The sequence below is a fragment of the Oncorhynchus tshawytscha genome, linkage group LG15 (genome assembly GCF_018296145.1).
Source record: "Oncorhynchus tshawytscha isolate Ot180627B linkage group LG15, Otsh_v2.0, whole genome shotgun sequence".
NCBI classification, from domain to species: Eukaryota; Metazoa; Chordata; class Actinopteri; order Salmoniformes; family Salmonidae; genus Oncorhynchus; species Oncorhynchus tshawytscha.
The window spans coordinates 5,744,069-5,764,829 of NC_056443.1; the positions used below are offsets into that span (position 1 = coordinate 5,744,069).

General features: G+C 42.5%; 1 protein-coding gene across 1 annotated transcript; it reads left to right on the forward strand.

Moving 5' to 3' along the window:
* The first annotated feature begins 1,780 nt into the window (after window positions 1–1,780).
* Window positions 1,781–20,319, forward strand: LOC112214201 (phenylalanine-4-hydroxylase). Its single transcript, XM_024372786.2, has 13 exons — window positions 1,781–1,959; window positions 3,180–3,296; window positions 9,678–9,861; window positions 11,068–11,156; window positions 11,740–11,807; window positions 12,227–12,423; window positions 12,522–12,657; window positions 12,928–12,997; window positions 14,905–14,961; window positions 15,071–15,166; window positions 18,590–18,723; window positions 18,868–18,983; window positions 19,418–20,319. Exons 1-13 carry the CDS (start codon window positions 1,900–1,902, stop codon window positions 19,459–19,461), a joined length of 1,368 nt encoding a protein of 455 aa, XP_024228554.1. The 5' UTR covers window positions 1,781–1,899; the 3' UTR covers window positions 19,462–20,319.
* The last annotated feature ends 442 nt before the right edge of the window (window positions 20,320–20,761 follow it).

Genomic DNA, 20,761 nt, shown 5'->3' on the forward strand with positions numbered 1-20,761 from the left:
TGAGATGACATATGTGCAGTCTGAAGAAATGAATGCTCTTACACAGGAGGTCAAGTAGAGGTCAGACCCTCTCCTTGCATACATTTATCATCGTGTCACTATCCATAATGACCATGAGTGGGTTGGGTGTGTTCTCATTGTTAATACCACATTGTTGAATTGTGAGGAGTAGGCCTATTCTATCAAATGCTTGTTTGTGGTCTCTTTTAACAAGGAGAGGTAGATAGGCCTACCTTCTTTGGTGTAGAGAATTCTGTGTATATTATTGATAGGCCTACCTTCTTTGGTGTAGAGAATTCTGGGTATATTATTGATAGGCCTACCTTCTTTGTTGTAAAGGAGAATTCTGGGTATATTATTGATAGGCCTACCTTCTTTGGTGTAGAGAATTCTGTGTATATTATTGATAGGCCTACCTTCTTTGGTGTAGAGAATTCTGGGTATATTATTGATAGGCCTACCTTCATTGTTGTAGAGGAGAATTCTGGGTATATTATTGATAGGCCTACCTTCATTGTTGTAGAGGAGAATTCTGGGTATATTATTGATAGGCCTACCTTCATTGTTGTAGAGGAGAATTCTGGGTATATTATTGATAGGCCCACCTTCATTGTTGTTGTAGAGGAGAATTCTGGGTACATTATTGATAGGCCTACCTTCATTGTTGTAGAGGAGAATTCTGGGTATATTATTGATAGGCCTACCTTCATTGTTGTAGAGGAGAATTCTGGGTACATTATTGATAGGCCTACCTTCATTGTTGTAGAGGAGAATTCTGGGTACATTATTGATAGGCCCACCTTCATTGTTGTTGTAGAGGAGAATTCTGGGTACATTATTGATAGGCCCACCTTCATTGTTGTTGTAGAGGAGAATTCTGGGTACATTATTGATAGGCCTACATGTCTAGGCCTATTGCCTTACTGTGTTCGTTGAACACCAGCAGAAAGGATGGAGCTGTATGACAATTTATTTAAATAGCTGTTTTAACATTTTAAATTAGAGTCATGTGAAATACTTATGGCTTATTCATCAGTTGACAGGTATGTTGCCCTGGCACGTGACACAAAAAAATACAGTATTCCTACATGGCTTAGTCCTATAAGACACTCAGGATCAAACTGTTTTTATTTTGAAAAGTAATTTACAACTCTCCGTTTGTTTTTATGGAGAGGGACGTCATGTAGGCAGGCCGCTGAAGTGGCGCTGTATTGAACATAAGCTACAACCTGTTTTAACCGGTTGTTCGGCGCCACCTTGTGGCTTTTAGGAGCACCATCACGCCACTGGATGCTGGTAAGAGGGGCCAAGCAAGCAAAACCGACCCCAAAACATTCATAACACAAAATACCTAAAAAACTGCAACAAACTTTTGATCGATACAAGTTGCGTCGTTTACTGTCATAACGTAGCCTTATATGAGTAGCAGCTACACAACTTTATTGATTTTAGGGTCATTATAGTGGTCTAATGTCTCATTATGAGCATGCGTCACAGTATAGGAATGCATTGACCATCCTCTTCATCAATATACCTAAGTCATATTCATCTGTTACATCACAGGGAAGTCCTGTGGGTGGAGGCTTGGTTATGGTAATGGTTATGAAACGTTGATTCTGAACATTTACTCAGCCACCTCTACCCCAGCACTAGACAATAAGAACCAGGTGTGCCAATATAGCAAAGAACAAAATGTGCCAATATAGCAGTTTCATAACGTCATGGCTCCATAGGGCTATACTCATTCGCGTGACAGGGATACAAACCATAAGGGGGTGTGGTGTCAGGTGGGACAACATGAATGGCTGAAGTTGAACTTGAGCTGCTCAAACAAATTCGACCAAAGCACACACATTCAGCATCAGTAGTTTCATACCTGCGCAACGAGAAGACTGGAGGATGGACAAGGCATACAAAAATATTAACGGGGACTATCCCACACTGGACAATGGCAAAGAGGTAAGCAATATTAAACATCAAATCTAGTGTAAACAACCATATTAAATGTTTAACAACATACATTTATGAACTTGTTTTTCACTAATAATATAATGGTGATGACAATATGTTATAATGTTGAATGAGTAATATACATTTATAAACTTATTGACTTATAATACTAGAATGAGGATAACTGATGGTTTTATGATTCTATTCATTTAATATAGCCATATCATTATTATTGTGCAGTAAATTCCATGCCACGAGATAGGGAAGGGAACAGGTATATTTGGCATTAGACAAACCCCCTTTAAAACGTGCTATTGTATGAAGTCACAGTGTCATTTGGTGAAACGGCTATTAGAATGGCAGCTATGTTATTCATTGTCCAGCTACTGTATGTTGTTCACTGTGGATGGAATTTTCTAGTCGGCGGAATGGCAACACAGACTAGACTATTGTAAACATCTCATAGTCATTGTGAATCATATTAAAAGGTCAGTGACTATGAATCCATGCAGGAATGTGTGTGATAAATATATGTATAGATGTTTTTAATCTGATCTAGAAAAGGGGTGCACAGTTTAACACCAGCTTTTGCTTGAGAGGTAATGATAAAACGTTTAGTGTTTGTTAATTCATCACAATAACGGACTGTGGAGATTCAAAATGGATAGAATCCCAATAAACATCGAAGTTCAAGGAATTGTGGACGTCGAGGTATTTGTGCTGAGTAGAGATAAATAGTCGATTTGGATGAGATGGTGTCAGGGGTCATTACTACAAAAGGTCAGAGGGGAAAGGTGTGAAAGCTTTGCGCTTTAAGAGGTAAGTCTTTTAGAATACGCAAAATAACCTGGGTTCTATAACCACAGCCCACACACAAACACCAAACATGATTTTTCATTGTGAGTGATACTTTCATTCATGGATTAAATTAACACAATCCTAATGATATAATGCATATTTGTTCAACTGTATGATCTACCTGGATTCCAATCAGGTTTGTGGGTCAGATTGTGGAGGCTCAGTCATTAGGGAGTGGGCGACGTGTTTGCGGTTCGGCTAATCAGAGAGCGAAAGAGTGAGAGGGCATAAAGGAAGAGAAATAGCTGTGTAGTTGAGGTAATGCCAAGGGTCACCACGCTACAGAAGGTTGCCCCCTGGAATGTGTGCAGTGGTAAGGTCCAGCCCCGGGGGTCATAAGTCAAATTGCTGTGAGTCTTGTCTTGTTGCAGAGGAAAGGCTCCATGTACCTGGAGGAAGAGACCAGTGCCAAGGCGGGGGTGCTGTCCTGCTTCTTCTCCCTGAAGGAGGAGGTTGGGGCGCTGGCCAAAGCCCTCAGGCTGTTTGAGGTAAATCACTCAACATAACCATGAACATGAATGTACACAGTATAAACAAACAATTTTACATGTGCAGTGATGTACTGTAGTCACACACATGCAAAGTAATGTTCAATCTTTATTCTGAAATGCTCTGATGTGTTTGTCCAACGAGTCATGGGTCCAATGAGTCATGGGTCCAATGAGTCATGGGTCAAGGACAAATAAGAAGTAAAAAACCTGGAAAGCTAAAAAAAGAAAAAAAGAAAAAGCTGGAAGCAGTAGTAGCTGAAAAAGCTGGAAGCAGTAGTAGCTGTAAAAGCTGGAAGCAGTAGTAGCTGAAAAAGCTGAAAGCAGTAGTAGCTGAAAAAGCTGGAAGCAGTAGTAGCTGTAAAAGCTGGAAGCAGTAGTAGCTGAAAAAGCTGAAAGCAGTAGTAGCTGAAAAAGCTGAAAGCAGTAGTAGCTGTAAAAGCTGGAAGCAGTAGTAGCTGTAAAAGCTGAAAGCAGTAGTAGCTGTAAAAGCTGGAAGCAGTAGTAGCTGTAAAAGCTGAAAGCAGTAGTAAATGTAAAAGCTGGAAGCAGTAGTAGCTGTAAAAGCTGGAAGCAGTAGTAGCTGAAAAAGCTGGAAGCAGTAGTAGCTGTAAAAGCTGAAAGCAGTAGTAGCTGTAAAAGCTGGAAGCAGTAGTAGCTGAAAAAGCTGAAAGCAGTAGTAGCTGTAAAAGCTGAAAGCAGTAGTAGCTGTAAAAGCTGAGAGCAGTAGTAGCTGTAAAAGCTGTGAAAGCTGTAGTAGCTGTAAAAGCTGGAAGCAGTAGTAGCTGAAAAAGCTGAAAGCAGTAGTAGCTGTAAAAGCTGTGAAAGCTGTAGTAGCTGTAAAAGCTGTGAAAGCTGTAGTAGCTGTAAAAGCTGGAAGCAGTAGTAGCTGTAAAAGCTGAAAGCAGTAGTAGCTGTAAAAACTGTGAAAGCTGTAGTAGCTGTAAAAGCTGGAAGCAGTAGTAGCTGTAAAAGCTGAAAGCAGTAGTAGCTGTAAAAGCTGTGAAAGCTGTAGTAGCTGTAAAAGCTGGAAGCAGTAGTAGCTGTAAAAGCTGGAAGCAGTAGTAGCTGTAAAAGCTGTGAAAGCTGTAGTAGCTGTAAAAGCTGGAAGCAGTAGTAGCTGTAAAAGCTGGAAGCAGTAGTAGCTGTAAAAGCTGTGAAAGCAGTAGTAGCTGTAAAAGCTGGATGCAGTAGTAGCTGTAAAAGCTGGAAGCAGTAGTAGCTGTAAAAGCTGTGAAAGTTGTAGTAGCTGTAAAAGCTGGAAGCAGTAGTAGCTGTAAAAGCTGGAAGCAGTAGTAGCTGTAAAAGCTGAAAGCAGTAGTAGCTGTAAAAGCTGTGAAAGCTGTAGTAGCTGTAGAAGCTGGAAGCAGTAGTAGCTGTAAAAGCTGGAAGCAGTAGTAGCTGTAAAAGCTGTGAAAGCTGTAGTAGCTGTAAAAGCTGGAAGCAGTAGTAGCTGTAAAAGCTGGAAGCAGTAGTAGCTGTAAAAGCTGTGAAAGCTGTAGTAGCTGTAAAAGCTGGAAGCAGTAGTAGCTGTAAAAGCTGGAAGCAGTAGTAGCTGTAAAAGCTGTGAAAGCTGTAGTAGCTGTAGAAGCTGGAAGCAGTAGTAGCTGTAAAAGCTGGAAGCAGTAGTAGCTGTAAAAGCTGTGAAAGCTGTAGTAGCTGTAAAAGCTGGAAGCAGTAGTAGCTGTAAAAGCTGGAAGCAGTAGTAGCTGTAAAAGCTGAAATAGCTGTAATAGCTGTAAAAGCTGCAAAAAGCTGAAAAAGCTGTGAAAGCAGTAATAGCTGCAAAAGCTGTAAAAGCTGAAATAGCTGTAATAGCTGTAAAAGCTGCAAAAAGCTGAAATAGCTGAAATAGCTGTAAAAGCTGAAAAGGCTGTAAAAGCTGTAAAAGCTGAAATAGCTGTAAAATCTGAAAAAGCTGAAATAGCTGTAAAAGCTGAAATAGCTGAAATAGCTGTAAAAGCTGTTAAAGCTGAAATAGCTGTAAAAGCTGAAATAGCTGTAAAAGCTGTAAAAGCTAAAATAGCTGTATTATTATTTATTTAATCTTTATTTAACTTTAAAAGCTAGATGTTAAAATAGTTTCTGTAGGTGAGAAAGAGAGGTGAGTATGAGGCTGTTGTTCAGTACAAGCACAACAGCAGGCTATAAGCAAACGATCAGGTGTTTTTATCCATGTCATACCATGCGTACCAAATATGAATAAAACAGATGGAAAAAGACTAATCCACAGTATCTTCAGAGTCAACTTCACAGCTGTGTTCTGGACCAGGAAAACGGCTTCGTCACTCCTTCAGGAAGACAGTTATTTTGTTTACATTGGAGTCATTCAGCAGACACTCTAATCCAGAGCCTTTTACAGTAGCGAGGGAATACATTTTCATACATGCTTTCATATTGGTTTCCTGTGGGAATCGAACCCACAACCCTGATGTTGCAAGCGCCATGCTCTACCAATGAGCTCCACGGGACCATTTATCACTAGCAACTTTAGGGAGGTAACGATCATGCCCATAAAAATCAGAGAGACTAAAAGATCAGACAGAAGTTTACTAGCTGCCATTTGTCAGTCCAGGGGACCAATTTCAAGAGACAGCCAGGGCTTCACACTGAGTTAGCCAGACCTTCCCTCGTTTCCCTTCTCTCCTCCCATGTAAGAATTTACAAGATACGCAACCAAAGGCGCTTCATAAGACAGCATGTTTCCAGTTAGCGCCAGATGTTCGAGGTTACTGACCATCCTCCTGCATCCTGGTACCTGCCTCAGTAAAGGACCCGTGTCTGGCTGAATACAGTACATAGTTGTACACACTGTACTGTAACTACTGCACCCCCATGAAGTATGAATAATGGACATTTCCCTGGGGCAGAATGTACATGAACATTTAACTAGCCAAATGTTAGTGGAGAGTTTCCAGCAGGGTGTGAAGGAGTTGGAGGACTACCCCAAGGTTTTTTTTACATAATGTATCATTCAAGTCCTAGGCTTTAGGTTGGTGCAGTAGGTTCCCTCTACCTCTGGGTAAAAAGTGTTTGTCAACATTGTTTCCTTGTTATTTCGGAATCAAAACGATACCATTGCTTTCATTATGGATGATGCTGTAGCTGTCTTAACACATACATGTTGAACATTGTTGTGTCACTTTAACCCAAGACCTTTCAACCAGGGTTCAAGGTTTGGTCTATTTGAAATATTTTGAGTTTGTTGACAACTCAATCAAATATTAACCAAAATGTGATTGTTGATCTGACATCTTTGTCCAATGTGCTGGTTGCCCAATGTATTAGTAGCCAATGTTGTTAATGTAGGTTACTGCATTTAGAGTTGAGGGGATGTAAGCCTGACAGTGTAGATTTACGGCTCTATGGTAACTGTTAGTGTGATGACATCTTTATCTTAGATATCTACGGGAGCAACTGTGGACACAATCTTTCCAGGCCGCTCTTTGATCCACGATGCAGGCTGAGGTTTCTGTTTTTGAAATAGTCAAACAGACTGGAAGACACCCATCCGACCCCAAAATGGTCACCAGTTATGGCTACTGCGTTCATTTAACCATGTTGTGTTGTTGCCACCAGCAACAGTTGACCCTGTACCAAGGTGCATTGTTTTTTATTTATTTTGTGTTGACTTAAACGACTGTGTACTTCGTAGCACGCAGTCGGGGCTGTTGGGCAGCACATCCATTGTTTCACCTTCGACGATGAAGTGCTATCAACGTTTAATGTCCTAGTGGTCAAAACAGAATTGGATTGTCTTGTGCCTCACTTGTAGGGGAGAGCGGGGTAAGTTGTGTCAAAGGGTTAGTTGAGCCACCCCTTGTTTCTAAGAAACCATACACACAATGAATCATCTGACCAAATATTTAGGAAGAGGTCATCATTTCATGGAGTCTTGTGAAGGAAGAAACCACATGGAAAAAGTGGTAAGTTAGGTCCAAAAAACAGAAAATAAATTAATTTAGTGTGCTATACGTTTCATGATGCTTGAATCAAAACCAAAGTAGATGGTTTTATACATCAGTTGGGGTCTCTATAAACTTCACATGAGGTTCTAAACCTAGCTTGAAAGTTCATCCTTGTAGCTCTGTTGGCTAATATAGACAAAATGTTTGCCTTGGAGTAAGTTGAGAAAATGGACATTAGGACAAGTAGAGCCAATGGTTACCATTCTCCATACAAATGTTTCAATTTGGTCAGTTGTATGCATAATATGCCTGCAATAGGTCATGCATATGAACTCAAGATATTGCATTTGTATTGTTACAGAGCAGACATCCTCATGTCCTGTGTATACAAATGTAAAACAATCAGGGGTCTAGCCCCCTTTAGGTTCTTGAGAGAGCAGCCAACGGAGTGAGAGAGGGGAAGAAGTCCATTCGATCAGCAGCAATGGATGGGGAAAAAATAGACTGAATGACACTGAAGAGGTACATTGACAAAAAAAGAAAACTAACATGTTCCTTGTGAAAGAGAGGCTATGAGAGAGTAGCAGAGGCACACGAGGTCTTATCTGATTGACATGGAGGCTGAGCTTGATAAACATATCAAGAATTTCGCAGACCAGTTTCATGGGCCTAATCGCCTCAAAATAACTTGCCTACGAATTGGTACATCGAAACAACATCCCTGTCCCAGACAACTGGTCACGAAATGGAAGGGTTAGTGATTTTGTACAGAGATATCTATATCTGAAAGTAGGCATACATTTAAATATACAATATACCACATCCCCATTCCATGAAGTAAACTTTGACCTTCCATTCCCATCACCCACTCACCCCATCCCTATTTTCAACCTACCCAGGGTAAGTTGTGACAAGAGACCACTTTTTTTGGGGGGGCAAGCCGTTTTCAAAACTATTATGAATTCTGATTATTTCCAGGGACACACACCATCCTGAAATATATGTAGATATCTTTGTTAGAAAGAATACTATATTTCCCTTGATGTTGTGATGCTGAATGTAAATAACAGCTCAACTTACCCCACTCTCCCCTACAGATTAAAAAAAACTCTTAATGTGTGTTTGTGGAGATGTGTGAGATCAATAAGTATCTTCCACATGCTGTGCTCCAAATGTAAACATGAGAAGCTCCTCTGCACCTATGAGCTCTCATTCCCCAGATCCACCCCCTACTCCGCCCCCATCTCCCTGTAAAACCCCAAACCTCCCCACCATCAGACCAAGTTTTAGTCCAATCACCTTCCAGCATCCACACCCTCCTTTTCTATAAAAACAGGCCACGTTACCCTGACAACCATCAACATCAGCTGCCCCCCTGTAGAGCACCTCTCAGTCAGCAGTGGGAAGACAGGATCATATGCATGGTTTCGGAATACAATGTTCCCATATGGCTTTATGTATGTGGAGTGAAACATCGAAGGCATCCAAGTAGAAACCATCATAATTTGAATGTGAGAACCTGAAAATGACAGCTCAAGTAGGAAGGACCGAATACAAAGGAAACGTTTACATTGGCTCCATATATCCATATTACCAGCTGCATAACCAGCATCATTCATACCCATGTACATATACAGTGTTCATTTGGAGTCAAGAAGTCCTCCTATGCAGTTCCAGTCCCCAGTTACATCTCACTAACTCCCTGTTTATCCCTCTGAAACGCCAGCCCATGTGATGGATGACATGCGAGGAGTTAATTCCTAGCATCAGTAAGCTTGTCATGACCGGACCAAGGCCTTAGCCCAGCCAGGGCACTGGAAGGATTAATGTCACTCACATGAGGCCTTGTGGTAGACATTCATTCCACTTCAAAAGTCACCAGGAGCATAGCGACATCCCTAGGAAGTACACAAATCTACCCAAATGACCCATAGAGGCCCTGGGTCCACATTAACTGGGCGGGGGGCATATTTTGGAGCGTTGTTTTGTAACTAAATGCTGTTGGATGTTGAAACAACAGCAGATTCATATGGTTGTTGTGCAAGCCCTTTCAATGCTACCACAGCTCACGTCCTGGGTCTAGTCGGTTCTATAACATCCAGCCCACAGTTAATTATCTGGGTGATTGTTTAGTGGTGTACTGTTCTGTCCTAAGGGCATGGTCGACTCCACAAAGCCTGTCAAATGACCACTGTTTGGATGTGCACTTGGCGCCCTCTAGGGGTATGCTAAGTCCACACAACGTATTTCCAGTGCTGGATCGTCATGAGTTGAATCACAGGTTTGTAAACTCATTTTTCAAAGATGTAACCTAACTTTTATTGTCAATAATACAATAATGCTTTTAAAGTAAATATACAAAACAAAATAACCAAAGAAATAAAGTGATTTACAAGATCTAATAGCAGGATTGAACCACCCAGCACAGGATTTACAGAGCTACATGGCTTCTCCTCTGTCTCTGACTCAACAGGAGAAGGGCATCAACCTGATGCACATCGAGTCTCGCCCGTCGCGACTGAACAACCAGGAGTTTGAGTTCTTCATCAGCGTGGACACCAGCTACTCCAAGTCCCTGGACGAGGTCATCGACGGCCTGCGCACCGAGATCAGTGGCCACGTGCACGAGCTCTCACGCAACAAACAGAAGGACACAGGTGTGTGTATCAGGATTGGGGTTAATTCCAACTCTCGGCAATGCTTTTTAATTAGGAATATTTGGAATTGGAATACAGAATTACTTTTTGAATTGACTAGAGTTGAAATGGAATTCATCCTAATCCTGGTGTGTATGAGTGTATGTATATAGAAAGATATTATCAATGAATAATCAATCTAGATATGCATATAACATATTAGAAACCATGACTGAAAGTTTTAAAAACCATGACTGATTCAAATCATGACTATTAAATCATTATTTTAAGTGTACTTAACAATAATTATATGATGATATATTTGTGTCTAGGAGGGAGAAGGGGGAAGTAGACAAAGCCTGTGTGTGTGTGTCACATGATCTGAACTTTGGGTGGCGCTTTAGCAGGCCATCAGCCAGACTGTCTAATGAGGTGATGAGCGTCGCCGCGGAGATGGATGGCCTGTCCCTCACATCCAGCCTCCTTTATTAGTTGTTTCCACAATGACATTAGTTTAGTTACTGGGCACCAACTGGCCTGGCTGCAAACAGAGGAGCCCAGTGTCACCGACTGTCACAGAACAGACTGCCTCTATCACAGACCCAGAGGAGGGAAATCCGAACAGGGTCATCGCTCATCCCGGACAGATAAACAGGGCCACCACCAAGCCCCCTCTGCCTAGCCCTATGGTCTACTGGACAGGGCGACAGGTTAATGTGTGATTGGAGGATATTAGAGATATTTATGGTCTGAGATGGAGACAGGCTGTTTTGAGAGGAGTCTGGTGGGATCCCATTGTTCTCCTAGCCTCAGGCTGGACCACACGGCCTCGATTTAGATTAATGGTTCATGTCCAGTACTTCTAACTGTCATAAATGAGCCAATGGGTGACCTTCTCTGGTGCTCTGTTCACTGTCAACATGGTTACTGGATAGTGTTCTATCCCAATACAAAGCACCCTGCAGGCAAATCCCCCTCAAAGCCATCCACATCAATAATCATTTGGGCTTCACTTGTTTCAATCAATTTACATTTTGGAACTGGACATTGAACACAAGGCAGATATACTACAGACAATTGTAAATAATACTAAATTGTAGTTTTCTACATCTCAAGAAGTTATGCACCATTGTTTTGACTGATTTTACTCTGGTCTGTTTTGGCCATGTATATATCTATTTGTCATTCACCTGAACTGGGTAATGAGGAGATTCCCCCGTCCCACAGTTCCATGGTTCCCCAATGACATCCAGGACTTGGATCGCTTTGCCAACCAGATTCTGAGCTACGGATCTGAGCTGGATTCTGATCACCCTGTAAGGATCAACCATTTATTACTGTCTGTTTACATCCTACACACTGTGTACTGGCTGTCTGCTTTGTATTGTATGTGTGTCTGCATTGTTGGGAAGGGCCCGTAAGTTGACATTTCACTGTTAGGTCACACTTGTTATACGAAGCGTGTGACAATTACTATTTCATTTGATTTGTGTGTGTGCGTGTACATACGCATGTACATGTGTGTGTGCATGTGCACCCACACGTGTGTTTTATGAAAGACTCAAATCGTGATGAGTCCCCACTCTGCTATCTATTCTAATGGAAACTCTCTAGGGCCCCAAATTGATGTCATTGCTTTAATTGAGCCCCTATAATTATAGATAATTGCTCCCTTTTGCCACCGTCTATAAAGTGAAATGTATTCCTCATGAGCAGCATACATTCTACAAAGGCCTCATTTGAATATGCGTTTCCAGCCAGGGCTCTCAGCAGAGTGGGAGAGTATGATGCTGTCAAAGAGTCCAAGTAGTCCTAGCTGAGGATTTACACACTATATACAGGGCCAGGCAGTGACCATAAATAAGATCTAACATGGATTACTTCTGTCTTTCACTCCAGGGCTTCACAGACCCAGTGTACAGAACCAGGAGGAAGGAGTTTGCCGACATTGCCTACAGCTACAGACAGTAACTATTCATCCATCCAGACTAGAATACTTTTTCTCTTGGGCTACTAGAAGTGATCTATGTCCCTCTCCTCCAGCCTCATTTCAGTCCCCGCTTGGCCTTTTATTGAAAATGACCACAAACAAAAGGGGACAAATTACAGAGGGGGCAGTGGTGGATTTGAAGCCTCTAGCTTTGTTCGCATAATTGAGACTTCATTATTCCCAGGAACTACAAAGAGCGCCAGCCCCAATGAAAACGCCCTCACAGGAAGCTCACATTTACATAGCAGTGGGACCTTGGTAGAATAATGAAGTGAATCCACTCACTGATCCCCCCCTCATCCATCCTCCCTCACCAAATAGGGACTGTGTGTCTGTGCATAGAATAACATATTATACACAAGTGTGTTTTAACAACAGTGTGTCTCTCTGTTTCAGTGGCCAGGTCATTCCCAAGGTGGAGTACACAGCGGAGGAGAAGGCCACATGGAGCACAGTGTTCAATGAGCTGAAGACTCTGTACCCCACGCACGCCTGCCGCGAGCACAACCGTGTGTTCCCCCTGCTGGAGCAGTACTGCGGCTACAGGCAGGACAACATCCCCCAGCTGGAGGACATCTCACACTACCTGCAGTGTAAAGACAACCGATTGTGCCTAAGTGCCCCACTTCCTATGCTTCTATCAGCGTCCCACATACACTGACATGGTACCCTCCCCTCCTCTCTGTTTTAGCGTGCACAGGTTTTCGGCTGCGCCCAGTTGCTGGCCTGCTCTCCTCTCGGGATTTCCTGGCTGGTCTGGCCTTCCGAGTCTTCCACTCTACACAGTACATCCGGCACCAATCCAAGCCCATGTACACACCTGAGCCGTAAGTGTCACCCTCATCATTTTAAGGGGAAAAAAACATCAAAAAGACAACATTGCCATGGTATGTTTTATGGGCCGTCCGATTTGTCATTTTCGCCCGTTTCCACACCCATAGAATCGGTTGGTAATCGGTTTGCAAATTACGGCACCCTGTTAAGTATTTTCGGCCGGCAAACGCCTCTGTTGTGTCCGTACCTTTATATAGGTATCACACCCCACCTTGGGACCAGTTGAATATGTTCTACAGTCATTGACTTACATCTCTCCACAGGGATGTCTGCCATGAACTCCTGGGCCATGTTCCTCTGTTTGCTGACCCGACCTTTGCCCAATTCTCACAGGTAAAGAACACAAGAGGACATGAACTTTCTTTAACCCCTGCTGGTATCATAACTTCAGAGAACTATCGTTGGCGTGAAAAAGGGTACCACTTTAAAGATCAGCTTCAAACACAGTCATGCTAGTCATAATGTTGAAGAGGATTGAGGAGAATACCATGCAACTGTACTGCATGTGTCAGTTTTTCTCTAATATTGGTTTTACTCCTGTAGAACGCTTTCATCTGTGTTACAGCACAATATCCTGAAGCAGATACAGTTGAAGTCAGAAGTTTACATACACTTAGGTTGGAGTCATTAAAACTCGTTTTTCAACCACTCCACAAATTTCTTGTAAACAAACTATAGTTTTTGCAAGTCTGTTAGGACATCTACTTTGTGCATGACACAAGTAGTTTTTCCAACAATTGTTTACAGACGGATTATTTCACTGTATCACAATTCCAGTGGGTCAGAAGTTTACATACACTAAAATGACGGTGCCTTTAAATAGCTTGGAAAATTCCAGAAAATGATGTCATGGCTTTAGAAGCTTCTGGTAGGCTAATTGACATCATTTGAGTCAATTGGAGGTGTACCTGTGGATGTATTTCAAGGCCTACCTTCAAACTCAGTGCCTCTTTGCTTGACATCATGGGAAAATCAAAAGAAATCAGCCAAGACCTCAGAAAATTCTGGTTCATCCTTGGCAGCAATTTCCAAACGCCTGAAGGTACCACGTTCATCTGTACAAACAATAGTACGCAAGTATAAACACCATGGGACCACGCAGCCGTCACACCGCTCAGGAAGGAGACGCATTATGTCTCCTAGAGATGAACGTACTTTAGTGTGAAAAGTGCAAATCAATCCCAGAACAACAGCAAAGGACCTTGTGAAGATGCTGGAGGAAACAGGTGCAAAAGCATCTTTATCCACAGTAAAACGAGTCCTATATCGACATAACCTGAAAGGCTGCTCAGCAAGGAAGAAGCCACTGCTCCAAAACCGCCATAAAAAAAGCCAGACTACGGTTTGTAACTGCACATGGGGACAATGATCGTACTTTTTGGAGAAATGTCATCTGGTCTGATGAAACAAAAATAGAACTGTTTGGCCATAATGACCATCGTTATGTTTGAAGGAAAAAGGGGGAGGCTTGCAAGCCGAAGAACACCATCCCAACCATGAAGCACGGGGGTGGCAGCATCATGTTGTGGGGGTGCTTTGCTGCAGGAGGGACTGGTGCACTTCACAAAATAGATGGCATCATGAGGGCAGGATAATTATGTGGATATATTGAAGCAACATCTCAAGACATCAGTCAGGAAGTTAAAGCTTGGTCGCAAATGGGTCTTCCAAATGGACAATGACCCCAAGCATACTTCCAAAGTTGTGGCAAAATGGCTTAAGGGCAACAATGTCAAGGTATTGGAGTGGCCATAACAAAGCCCCGACCTCAATCCTATAGAAAATGTGTGGGTAGAACTGAAAAAGCGTGTGCGAGCTAGGAGGCCTGCAAATCTGACTCAGTTACACCAGCTCTGTCAGTAGAAATGGGCCAAAATTCACCCAACTTATTGTGGGAAGCTTATGGAAGGCTACCTGAAACATTTGACCCAAGTTAAACAATTTAAAGGCAATGGTACCAAATACTAATTGAGTGTATGTAAAGTTCTGACACACTGGGAATGTGATGAAAGAAATAAAAGCTGAAAGAAATAAATAACTATTTCTACTATTATTCTGACATTTCACATTCTTATAATAAGGTGGTGATTCTAACTGACCTAAGACAGGGAAATTTTACTAGGATTAAATGTCAGGAATTGTGAAACTGAGTTTAAAATGTATTTGGTTAAGGTGTATGTAAACTTCCGACTTCAACTGTATGGACAATAACATGATTTATTTGATGCCATTCTGAACAGGAAATCGGTCTGGCTTCCCTGGGTGCCCCCGACGAGTACATTGAGAGGCTTGCTACTGTAAGTATCTCAGACGGCTGTAGTTGATGTTGTGAGACGACTCCTGATACCAGAGGAAGGCAAAACAATATTGAATGTGTGATGAGCCCTTGTGTCTGCCTGTCCACAGGTCTATTGGTTCACAGTGGAGTTTGGCCTCTGCAAGCAGGGCTCTGAGATCAAGGCCTATGGAGCTGGTCTTCTCTCATCATTTGGAGAGCTGCAGGTATTTACATTGGATTTACACCTTCCAGAGCGACTTACAATGACAAATAGATGCTAGAAGCAGCCATAGTGGTCACATGTTGGGCATCTTCACAACAGAACAATTCCGGCGCCGACAGAGATGGCCGCCTCGCTTCGCGTTCCTAGGAAACTATGTAGTATTTTGTTTTTTTTACGTGTTATTTCTTACATTGGGACCCCAGGTAATCTCAGGTTTAATTACATACAGTCGGGAGGAACTATTGGATATAAGAGCAACGTCAACTCACCATCATTACGATTAGGAATACGACTTTCCCGAAGCAGATCCTCAGTTTTGCCCACCACCCAGGGCAATGGATCGGATCCCAGCAAGTTTATTAGCAAGTGCATCAGCGATGTCGTACCCACAGCAACTATTAAAATATTACCAAACCAGAAACCGTGGATTGATGGCAGCATTTGAACGAAACTGAAAGTGCGAACCACTGCTTTTAAATCAGGGCAAGGTGACCGGAAACATGACCGAATACAAACAGTGTAGCTATTCCCTCTGCAAGGCAATCAAACAAGCTAAGCGTCAGTAGAGACAAAGTAGAGTCGCAATTCAACGGCTCAGACACAAGAGATATGTGGCAGGGTCTACAGTCAATCACGGATTATAAAACGAAAACCAACCCAGTCGCGGACCAGGATGTCTTGCTCCCAGACAGACTAAACAACTTCTTTGCTCGCTTTGAGGACAATACAGTGCCACTGACACGACCCACTACCAAAACCTGCGGACTCTTCTTCACTGCAGACGACGTGAGTAAAACATTTAAACGTGTTAACCCTCGCAGCCTGCAGCCCAGACGGCATCCCCAGCAGCGTCCTCAGAGCATGTGCAGACCAGCTGGCTGGTGTGTGTACGGACATGTCCAATCAATCCTTATCCCAGTCTGCTGTTCCCACATGCTTCAAGAGGGCCACCATTGTTCCTGTTCCCAAGAAAGCTAAGGTAACTGAGCTAAACGACTACCGCCCCGCAGCACTCACTTCCGTCATCATGAAGTGCTTTGAGAGACTAGTCAAGGACCATATCACCTCCACCCTACCTGACACCCTAGACCCACTCCAATTTGCTTACCGCCCCAATAGGTCAACAGACGACGCAATCGCAACCACACTGCACACTGCCCTAACCCATCTGGACAAGAGGAATACCTTTGTGAGAATGCAGTTCATCGACTACAGCTCAGCATTTAAAACCATAGTACCCTCCAAGCTCGTCATCAAGCTCGAGACCCTGGGTCTCGACCCCGCCCTGTGCAACTGGGTACTGGACTTCCTGACGGGCCGCCCCCAGGTGGTGAGGGTAGGTAACAACATCTCCACCCCGCTGATCCTCAACACTGGGGCCCCACAAGGGTGCGTTCTGAGACCTCTCCTGTACTCCCTGTTCACCCACAACTGCGTGGCAATGCACGCCTCCAACTCAATCATCAAGTTAGCAGATGACACTACAGTGGTAGGCTTGATTACCAACAACGACGAGACGGCCTACAGGGAGGAGGTGAGGGCCCTCGGAGTGTGGTGTCAGGAAAATAACCCCACACTCAACGTCAACAAAACAAAGGAGATGATCGTGGACTTCAGGAAACAGCAGAGGGAGCACCCCCCTATCCACATTGACGGGACAGTAGTGGAGAAGGTAGTAAGTTAAGTTCCTTGGCGTACACATCACGGACAAACTGAATTGGTCCACCCACACAGACAGCGTGGTGAAGAAGGCGCAGAGACGCCTCTTCAACCTCAGGAAGCTGAAGAAATTTGGCTTGTCACCAAAAGCACACAAACTTTTACAGATGCACAATCGAGAGCATCCTGTCGGGCTATATCACCGCCTGGTACGGCAACTGCTCCACCCACAACTGTAAGGCTCTCCAAAGGGTAGTGAGGTCTACACAACGCATCACCAGGGGCAAACTACCTGCCCTCCAGGACACCTACACCACCCAATGTCACAGGAAGGCCATAAGGATCAACAACCACCCGAGCCACTGCCTGTTCACCCCGCTATCATCCAGAAGGCGAGGTCAGTACAGGTGCATCAAAGCAGGGACCGAGAGACTGAAAAACAGCTTCAATCTCAAGGCCATCAGACTGTTAAACAGCCCCCACTAACATTGAGTGGCTACTGCCAACATACTGACTCAACTCCAGCCACTTTAATAATGTAAAAATTGATGAAAAATGTATCACTAGCCACTTTAAACAATGCCACTTCATATAATGTTTACATACCCTACATTACTCATCTCATATGTATATCCTGTACCCAATACCACCATCTACTGCATCTTGCCTATGCAATTCTGTACCATCACTCATATTTTTATGTACATATTCTTCATTCCTTTACACTTGTGTGTGTATAAGGTAGTTGTTGTGAAATTGTTAGATTACTCGTTGGTTATTACTGCATTGTTGGAACTAGAAGCACAAACATTTCGCTACACTCACATTAACATCTGCTAACCATGTGTATGTGACAAATAAAATTTGATTTGGTTGCCATTTAGCCATGTGGCTATTTTTGCGAGGGTGTCTTTCATGACCTGTTTTTATGCCCACGTGCGCAGGCCTCCTTTCTGCAGTTCTAATATAAACAAATCCCTATGAGGTAGCCCAGTGGGCTGTCAGTCAGCAGCATCGCATTAGTCAAATTGAAGACGGTTCTCAGGGCAGACCTGGTTGTAGCTAGATATGTCGGGGACAGTTCTAATCTTAACCTAATTCTCCAAACCTGCCAGGTAAGTTCTCCTAACCTGCTACGAAAAGTAACTTCCACTAGTCAAAACCGTCAGATCTGCCCTGATACCAATCTTGGTTTCCACTAATGCGATACAGCTGTCAATCAGTTTGTTAGTGGTCCACCCAGGGCTCAGGCTAAATGTGTCACTGGGGGAAACTGGTGAGGAGTGGGTTAGTGGTTCACTGGAAAAGTAGGGGGCAGAGACAGAATTCATATCTTAAGTCACATCAGACATTGTAATCAGAGGATGAGCAGTTAGCTGAGTCATATCACAGCAGGACGCCATTCACACTGCACTTCCTGTTTACTACTACCGAGGCGCACAGAATGTCATTGAGGAATTGCACACTGCTAGTGGTCCGTGACCTCAAAACACCAAATGAGGACTTGTAACCTGGATTCTGCTCATTGTAGATTGATTCATGACAGTGGTGCATCTCCCATGACAGTGGTGCATCTCCCATGACAGTGGTGCATCTCCCATGACAGTGGTGCATCTCCCATGACAGTGGTGCATCTCCCATGACAGTGGTGCATCTCCCATGACAGTGGTGCATCTCCCATGACAGTGGTGCATCTCCCATAAGTGGGGATTAGAGTTGGAGTCAAACTCTGGAATAACATTTGACTGTTTGAATTGTTTTACAGTACTCTTTGACAGACAAGCCCAAGATTCAACCATTTGACCCTGCAAAGACCAGCCTCCAGAAGTACCCAATCACTGAGTTCCAACCCGTTTACTTTGTTGCAGAGAGCTTTGATGACGCCAAAGAGAGAGTCAGGTAATATTTAACATCTGCACAATATTAAACGTTAATTATGTCACATTCATTCACTGCATTTGCTTTGGAACTCTGGATCTTTATATCGCAATATATACGTTCACATTTTCAATTGAAAGTCCTATGTTATGACTCTTTATACAGGAAATTTGCCGACACCATCCCCAGGCCTTTCTCAGTGCGCTACAATGCGTACACCCAAAGCATTGAAGTCTTGGATAACACCCAGCAGCTGAGAAACCTGGCTGACAACATCAGTGGTGTGTGACATTTCTATGGAGTCCTCATAAAACGAACGTCTCAATAACCCCTTATGCAAATACCAACATCAAGTACTACTGGAAATGGATTCAAATGAGATTTTCTACCAATTGTCATTTATATACACTGTGTGTAGTATATGCTATTTAGCGTACACTTTTATTCAAAGCGGCTTACAGTGATGGAGGCATACATTTTACATAAGGGTGGTCCTGGGAATCAAACCCAGTACTCTGGCATTGCAAGAACCATGACCTACCAACTGAGCTATAGAAGACCACGCTAGGATTTATTTTTGTCTTGCCTTTTCCAAATTGAAAACAGTTTAATGCAATACAATATTGGTATGAATGCCCAACTCCTACTGGAATGTAATGTTTCTTAATCTTTCACAGATGAACTACCTAATGTTATCATGTTGCTTTTATTTTAGGGGAAATTGGGATCTTGTGCAATGCCCTGCGGAAGATGGAGTAAGGAGACCACTTTGGAGACATCCTTCAATACTGATGTGCGCAATGATAGAATCTCAATGCATTTCATCAATCTTGTAGATTTCCATTATACTCTTTGTATTTATAATCTGTGTGCTTGTCCATTATAACATCTAATGCATTCTGCTTCATCTTTATATAAATTATTCATAAATACCTACTGCATCCCAGACACTAGTCATTTTAAGTAGAACATTTTCATTTTAGTCGTCAATATTAGAGGAGCACTCGCTCAATGAATCACACAGACATACTACTAAGCCAATGAAAATGCACATCGAAATTAGTCACTCATTGTAAATATGAAGTTACATAAAACAAGTATTAAGTTTAAATGAATTATTCGATAAGTGAGTGAGTTTTTCGTTAGATTTTTGTTAACACCAACAAGGAGAAGTATTATTTTAACATACCCTTTTCAGTATGTTCTAGAAATCCAACACCGCCACTACAGTATTGATAGGTTAACCGATGTCATTTTCTGTAACCAGCTGAGAGGGATTACATTGGAAGAGTGCTGTTCCAGAACTATTAGCTCAGGCTTTGAAGACGATCTAATTCGCACTTGAGTATTCTATCTATATTGGTTAAATCGCAAATAACAAAAATACATCCTTGCATTATGCTAGAAATAGCTAGGCCTATATAACACAACAAGGAAATGCAATGTGTATGTCTAGCATGTTAGAGAATGTGTTTGATTATATCCTGAATTCTGATTAATCCAAATGATCGACTGTTTTTCCATTCTTTACTATCACGTGTTTGTATAATAATATAGAATATAATGTGTTATTAACTTGCCAAATAAATGTATGCTTAAAAGGTCCTTTCAGGTCAATTCTCAAAATAATTGTGTTTTATTATTATTATTAGGCTATAATTGGTTGTGAGGACATATTTTGTATTAGAGTCTGTCAAAGTGCGTTTCAGCACCTTGGAGAGCATCCCAAGTCAGGGGAAAATAAATGTCCTGTTGCACCTGTTACAAATCAATGGAAAGAAAAATATATAGCCTAGAATAAATGTAAGTAAAACTCAATATTCATAATCTTATTTTGTAGGCTACAAAACGTTTTTCTCTCTCAATATATTAGGCCTATACGTGCTTTCATAAACTGTGTTTTATTCCATTAAAAGGTGATTGATTGGCTGTTATGACGCATAACACCTAAAAGTGAGACGTGTGCATTTGCGTAACTCATTTCCATAAAGAATTGTGTGGCACTGGGATATAAACCTGTCTCTCTGCTGATAGCACAGCTTCAGACACTGCCTCGGAG

Excerpts from the sequence above, each read along its gene's own strand:
- LOC112214201 (XM_024372786.2), top strand. The coding sequence starts at position 1,900 with ATGGACAAGGCATACAAAAATATTAACGGGGACTATCCCACACTGGAC. Across the intron at positions 11,808-12,226 it reads ATTGCCTACAGCTACAGACA|TGGCCAGGTCATTCCCAAGG; the intron begins GTAACTATTCAT and ends TCTCTGTTTCAG. Across the intron at positions 15,167-18,589 it reads CATCATTTGGAGAGCTGCAG|TACTCTTTGACAGACAAGCC; the intron begins GTATTTACATTG and ends ATTGTTTTACAG.